Raw genomic sequence first — 7046 nt, forward strand, 5'->3', positions numbered from 1 at the left:
TAGTCTGATTGCCGTATGTGGAGTCGGGAAGGAATTTTTTTCCGCAATGTGGAGCTTACTCTTTGCCACATGTTTTTTTTGCCTTCCTCTGGATCAACATGTTAGGGCATGTTAGGTTAGGCTATGGGTTGAACTAGATGGACTTAGGCTATGTGCCCACGATGCGGATTTGCTGCGGATCCGCAGCGGATTTTTCCACACAGAAACGCTGCAGATCCGCACTGTTATGTACAGTACAATGTAAATGAATGGGATAAAAAAATAGCTGTGCAGATGGTGCAGAAAAATCAGTGCGGAATTGCTGCGTATTTCAAAGAAGTGCATGCCACTTCTTTTGTGCAGATGTGCAGCGTTTCTGCACCCCTCCATGTTAAAAATCCGCAGTGGCAAAAACCGCAGAAAATCCGACCAAAATCCGCATCAATTCCGCATAAAAACCTCACAAAATCCGCATCTGTGGATTCTGCCAGGAGATGCGGATTTTGTACAGAAAATTTTGCACCTCTTTTCCTACGTGTGCACATAGCCTAAAAGTCTTCCTTCAACCTTAATAACTGTTACTATGTAGATGCTGAGGAGGAATGGTGTCAGTGAGAAGACAACTGTTCGGGTACTGAGAGCTATGGGAGCCCTGTGGTGCTCAGGCTGTAGGGCGAGTCCTCCAGTGACAAGTCACCAGCACGCTGAGACCCTGCAGTCACTGCACACATGAATGAGACTGCACAGGCACAGCACTACAGACTACACAACAGTCACAGCACTACAGACTACACAACAGTCACAGCACTACAGATTACACAACAGTCACAGCACTACAGATTACACAACAGTCACAGCACTACAGACTACACAACAGTCACAATGATGAAGTTGGGTTCTTATTCGTCAGTTTCTTATTCAGCAATTTTTTCTTTTCTGTTTTTTTATAGGTTTAACAACAAAAAATAAGCATCACGATAATAACATACAATGCAGCGAGGTGCCCTGATGTGAATACACTTAACAGCTACAAAAATGATAAAACTGGCACAAAAATGGGCATCAAAGTGGGCACCGAAGGGCGTTAATGAAAGGGTTAAATGACTTTGGGCCACTGATATCACACTGCAGACATACAGAAGAGGGCGCCCCACATAAAAACCAGGTCTCTCCAGCCTGGCCAAAATGTGTTCTGGGCATCATAACTGGCATCAAAGCGGGCAGTCGATTTTCACAGATTTGAATAAGAAACTGATGTTTAAATGGTTAAATGACTTTGGGCCACTGATTCCACACCACAATTACATACATAGTGATGCCCCACATTAAACTCAGACCCTTTAAGCCTGGCCCAAATGGGTTCTGGGTATCAGAATTGGCATCAAAGTGGGCAAATAGCAGATTTTCACAGAAAAGGGTCTAGGTTTGATGTGGGGCATCACTATGTATGTAATTGTGGTGTGGAATTAGTGGCCCAAAGTCATTTAACCTTTTAACCCCTTTCTGACCTTAGACGTACTATCCCTTCGAGGTGACCTGGGCCTATCTGACCCTCGACAGGATAGTACGTCATATGCGATCAGCCGCGCTCACGGGGGGGGGGGGGGGGGAAGCGCGGCCGGTGTTTCAGCTGATTATCACAGCTGACGTCCGGCACTATGTGCCAGGAATGGTCACGGACCGCTCCCGGCACTTTTACCCCCGAAACACTGCGATCAAGCTTGATCGCAGCGTTACGGTGGTATAGGGAAGCATCGTGCAGGGAGGGGGCTGCCAATGATGCCTCCCTGCTGTTCACACTGCCAGTGCTGCCTCCCTGCTGTCTGCGCTGCCAGTGATGCCTTCCTGCTGTCCACGCTGCCTCCCTCCTGCACTCGTTGACTCCCTGCTGTCCGCGCTGCCTCCCTGATGTCCACACTGCCACCCTGCTTTCCTCACTGCCTCCTTGCTGTCCTCGCTTCCTCCTTGCTGCCAGTGCTGCCTCCCTACTGTCAGAGCTGCCAGTACTGCCTCCCTGCTGTCCCCACGCTGTCAGCTCTGCCTTTACTGCCTCCCTGCTGTCCGCACTGCCAGTGCTGCCTCCCTGCTGTCCTTGCTGTCCTCACTGCCTCCCTGCTGTTCCCACTGCCAGTGCTGCCTCCATGCTTTAAGCTCTGCCTTTACTGCCTATCTGCGGTCCCCACTGAGTGCTGCCTCCTTCCTATTCTCGCTGCCTCCCTGCTGTCCACGCTGCCTCCCTGCTGTTTGCATTGCCAGTGCTGCCTCCCTGCTCTCTTTGCTGCCTCCCTGCTGTCTGCGCTGCCAGTGCTGCTTTCCTGCTATCCTTGCTGCCACCCTGATGTCAGCGCTGCCTCCCTGCTGTCAGGGCTGCCATTACTGCCTCCCTCCTGTCCTCGCTGCCAGTGCTGCCTCCCTGCTGTCTGCGCTGCCTCCGTGCTTTCCTCGCTGCCTCCCTGCTGTTCGCGCTTCCAGTGCTACCTCACTGATGACCACTGCCACCCTGATTTCCTCGCTGCCTCCCTGCTGACCTCGCTGCCAGTGCTGCCTCCCTGCTGTCCTTGCTGCCATCCTGCTGTTCTCGCTGCTTCCCTGCTGTTCGTGCTGCCAGTACTGCCTCCCTGCTGTCCCCACTGCAAGTGCTGCCTCCCTGCTGTCCGAGCTGCCAGTACTGCCTCCCTGCTGTCAGCTCTGCCTTAACTGCCTCCCTGTTGTTCCCACTGAGAGTGCCGACTCCTTGCTGTTCTCGCTGACTCCCTCCCTGCTGTCCGCACTGCCAGTACTGCCTCCCTGCTGTCCTTGCTTCCACCCTGCTGTCCTAACTGCCTCCCTGCTGTCCGTGCTGCCTCCCTGCTGTCAGCTCTGCCTTTACTGCCTACCTGCTGTCCCCACTGAGTGCTGCCTCCTTCCTGTTCTCGCTGCCTCCCTGCTGTCCGTGCTGCCAGTGCTGCCTCCCTGCTGTTTGCACTGCCAGTGCTACGTCCCTGCTGTCCAAATTGCCAGTGCTGCCTCCCTGCTCTCTTCGCTGCCTCCCTGCTATCCTTGCTGCCTCCCTGATGTCAGCGCTGCCTCCCTGATGTCAGCGCTGCCAGTACTGCCTCCCTCCTGTCCTCTCTGCCAGTGCTGCGTCCCTGCTGTCCAAATTACCAGTGCTGCCTCCCTGCTGTCCGCGCTGCCTCCCTGCTGTCCGCACTGCCTCCGAGCTTTCCTCGATGCCTCCCTGCTGCCTCCCTGCTGTTCGTGCTTCCAGTGCTACCTCACTGATGTCCACTGCCACCCTGCTTTCCTCACTGGCTCCTTGCTGTCCATGCTGCCTCCCTGCTGTCCTCGCTGCCAGTGCTGCCTCCCTGCTGTCTGCGCTGCCACCCTGCTGTTCTCGCTGCTTCCCTACTGTTTGCGCTGCCAGTACTGCCCACTGCAAGTGTTGCCTCCCTGCTGTCAGTTCTGCCTTTACTGCCTCCCTGCTGTCCCCACTGAGTGCTGCCTCCTTGCTGTTCTCGCTGCCTCCCTGCTGTCCTCGCTGCCTCCCTGATGTCCGCGCTGCCAGTGCTGCTTTCCGGCTATCTGCGCTGCCTCCCTTCTGTCCGTGCTGCCTCCCTTCTGTCCTCGCTGACTCCCTGCTGTCCTCGATGACTCTTTGCTGTCCGTGCTGCCTCCCTGCTGTCTGCGCTGCCAGTGCTGCTTTCCTGCTATCCTTGCTGCCTCCCTGATATCCACACTGACTCCCTGCTGTCTGTGCTGCCTGCGCTGCCTCTCTGCTGTCCTCGCTGCTGTACTTGCTGCCAGTGCTGCCTGCCTGCTGTCCTTGCTGCCACCCTGCTGTCCTCGCTGTCTCGCTGCTGTCCTCTCTGCCTCCCAGCTGTCCTCGCTGCCAGTGCTGCCTCCCTGCCGTCAGTGCTTCCTCCCTGCTGTCTGCACTGCCAGTGCTGCTTTCCGGTTGTCCTCACTGCCTCCCTGCTGTCCGCACTGCTTCCCTGCTGTCCGCGCTGCCAGTGCTGCCTCCTTGCTGTCCTCGCTGCCTCCCTGTTGTCCGCGCTGCCAGTGCTACCTCCTTGCTTTCCTCGCTGCCTCCCTGCTGTCTGCGCTGCCAGTGTTGCTTTCCAGCTATCCGCGCTGCCTCCCTGCTGTCCGCACTGCCAGTGCTGCCTCCCTGATGTCCGTACTGACTTCCTCACTGGCTCCTTGCTGTCCTCGCTGCCTCCCCGCTGTACTTGCTGTCAGTGTTGCCTCCCTTCTGTCCTTGCTGCCTCCCCACTGTACTTGCTGCCAGTGTTGCCTCCCTTCTGTCCTCGCTGCCTCCCTGCTGCCTTTCTGCTGTCCTCATTGCCTCTCTGCTGTACTCGCTGCCAGTGCTGCCTCCCTGCTGTCCTTGCTGCCACCCTGCTGTCCGTGCTGCCTCCCTGCTGTCTGCGCTGCCAGTGCGGCTATCCTTGCTGCCTCCCTGATGTCCGTGATGCCTCACTGCTTTCTTCGCTGCCTCCCTGCTGTACTTGCTAACAGTGCTGCCTGCTGTCCTTGCCGCCTCCCTACTATCCGCGCTGCCTCCCTCCGGTCCGTGCTGCCACCCTGCTGTCGTCGCTGCCTCCCTGCTGTCCGTGCTACCAGTGCTGCCTGCTGTCCTTGCTGCCTCCCTGCTAGTGCTGCTTTCCTGCTATCCTCGCTGCCTCCTTGATGTCCGCACGGCCTCCCTGCTGTCCTCGCTGTCTCTTTGCTGTCTGCGCTGCCTCCCTGCTGTCTGTGATGCCTCCCTGCTGTCCTCGCTGCCTCCTTGATGTCCGCACTGCCTCCCTGCTGTCCTCGCTGCCTCCTTGATGTCCTTGCTGCCTCCCTGCCTCCTTGATGTCCGCACTGCCTCCCTGCTGTCCTCGCTGCCTCCCTGCTCTCTGTACTGCCTCCTTGATGTCCGCACTGCCTCCCTGCTCTGTGCTGCCTCCTTGATGTCCGCACTGCCTCCCTGCTCTCTGTGCTGCCTCCTTGATGTCCGCACTGCCTCCCTGCTCTCTGTGCTGCCTCCTTGATGTCCGCACTGCCTCCCTGCTCTCTGTGCTGCCTCCTTGATGTCCGCACTGCCTCCCTGCTCTCTGTGCTGCCTCCTTGATGTCCTCGCTGCCTCCCTGCTCTCTGTGCTGCCTCCTTGATGTCCTCGCTGCCTCCCAGCTCTCTGTGCTGCCTCCTTGATGTCCTCGCTGCCTCCCTCCTCTCTTGTGATGCCTCCTTGATGTCCGCCCTGCCTCCCTGCTCTCTGTGCTGCCTCCTTGATGTCCGTACTGCCTCCCTGCTCTCTGTGCTGCCTCCTTGATGTCCGCACTGCCTCCCTGCTGTCCGCGCTGCCTCCTTGATGTCCTCGCTGCCTCCCTGCTCTCTGTGCTGCCTCCTTGATGTCCTCGCTGCCTCCCTGCTCTCTGTGCTGCCTCCTTGATGTCCGCACTGCCTCCCTGCTCTCTGTGCTGCCTCCTTGATGTCCGCACTGCCTCCCTGCTCTCTGTGCTGCCTCCTTGATGTCCTCGCTGCCTCCCTGCTCTCTGTGCTGCCTCCTTGATGTCCTCGCTGCCTCCCTGCTCTCTGTGCTGCCTCCTTGATGTCCTCGCTGCCTCCCTCCTCTCTTGTGATGCCTCCTTGATGCCCGCACTGCCTCCCTGCTGTCCGCACTGCCTCCCTGCTGTCCGCACTGCCTCCTTGATGTCCTCGCTGCCTCCCTGCTCTCTGTGCTGCCTCCTTGATGTCCTCGCTGCCTCCCTGCTCTCTGTGCTGCCTCCTTGATGTCCTCGCTGCCTCCCCCCTCTCTTGTGATGCCTCCTTGATGTCCGCACTGCCTCCCTGCTGTCCGCACTGCCTCCTTGATGTCCTCGCTGCCTCCCTGCTCTCTGTGCTGCCTCCTTGATGTCCTCGCTGCCTCCCTGCTCTCTGTGCTGCCTCCTTGATGTCCTCGCTGCCTCCCTGCTCTCTGTGCTGCCTCCTTGATGTCCGCACTGCCTCCCTGCTGTCCGCACTGCCTCCTTGATGTCCTCGCTGCCTCCCTGCTCTCTGTGCTGCCTCCTTGATGTCCTCGCTGCCTCCCTGCTGTCCGCACTGCCTCCCTGCTGTCCGCACTGCCTCCCTGCTGTCCGCACTGCCTCCTTGATGTCCTCGCTGCCTCCCTGCTCTCTGTGCTGCCTCCTTGATGTCCTCGCTGCCTCCCCCCTCTCTTGTGATGCCTCCTTGATGTCCGCACTGCCTCCCTGCTGTCCGCACTGCCTCCTTGATGTCCTCGCTGCCTCCCTGCTGTCCGCACTGCCTCCCTGCTGTCCGCACTGCCTCCCTGCTGTCCGCACTGCCTCCTTGATGTCCGCACTGCCTCCCTGCTCTCTGTGCTGCCTCCTTGATGTCCTCGCTGCCTCCCTGCTCTCTGTGCTGCCTCCCTGCATTCCTCCTCGCCCTTCTCCCTGCCGTCCGCCGCACACTGGCCGCCAGTACCTGTAGTAGCGGTCATCTCTGTACGGCGTCAGCTCCTCCTGCAGATCCTTGTACGCAGCGCTGATCTTCTTGCAGAAGTGTTTGAATTCAGTGTAGAGGGAGCTTTCAAATGCGGCATAATCTGAATCCATCTTCCTAGCTGTCGCAGGCTGTGGATCCCAGCAGCGCTAACCAATGACTTGTGCCTGCGAGGCCTCCGGTGTGTGCTGCTCTCTCTGACTACTCCGGAGAGCTGCACGGAGACCGCCCGCAGGTTTCATCCGGGGACGGTGCTGCCCCCGTGCGTGGTACCGAGGTAGTACATGAGCAGCCTGTGATACGCCACCTCAGGCTCTAAGGACCTCTCTGCCGTGTAGTAGAGCACCCATAGTTGCGGTGCAGCTGGGCTGTTAAATTGTGCACCCATGCCATTATATGCATTCCCTTGCAAGTAAACATAAAGGCCTAGGGGCCTAACTGGCATCCTAAGGCTGGTTTGACATTTGCGGTTGTGTCCGCAGCGTTTCGGCCGCATACTTCCGCATGCGTCGTGTTTTCCTAGCTTTAGGCTAAGTTCACACGTCGCAGAATTGCCGCTGAAATTTCCGCAGCAATTCTGCGCCTCCTGCCGCGGGTTT

The 7046-nt window shown here is 58.2% G+C and overlaps 1 protein-coding gene across 2 annotated transcripts in view; it reads right to left on the bottom strand.

Annotated features, from left to right (window-relative positions):
- TMEM181 (transmembrane protein 181) overlaps positions 1-6673 on the bottom strand; it is a 260203-nt gene extending 253530 nt beyond the window's left edge. Inside the window, exon 1 of one of the 2 annotated variants that reach the window (XM_077283281.1) lies at positions 6430-6673. In XM_077283281.1, the coding sequence (XP_077139396.1) occupies positions 6430-6560 (131 nt within the window). In that variant the 5' untranslated portion in view covers positions 6561-6673. The remainder of the gene's footprint in view (positions 1-6429) is intronic. The other variant, XM_077283284.1, reaches the window with a different exon arrangement.
- Between the last annotated feature and the right edge of the window lie 373 nt (positions 6674-7046).

This window comes from Ranitomeya variabilis, chromosome 2 (assembly GCF_051348905.1).
Source record: "Ranitomeya variabilis isolate aRanVar5 chromosome 2, aRanVar5.hap1, whole genome shotgun sequence".
NCBI classification, from domain to species: domain Eukaryota; kingdom Metazoa; phylum Chordata; class Amphibia; order Anura; family Dendrobatidae; genus Ranitomeya; species Ranitomeya variabilis.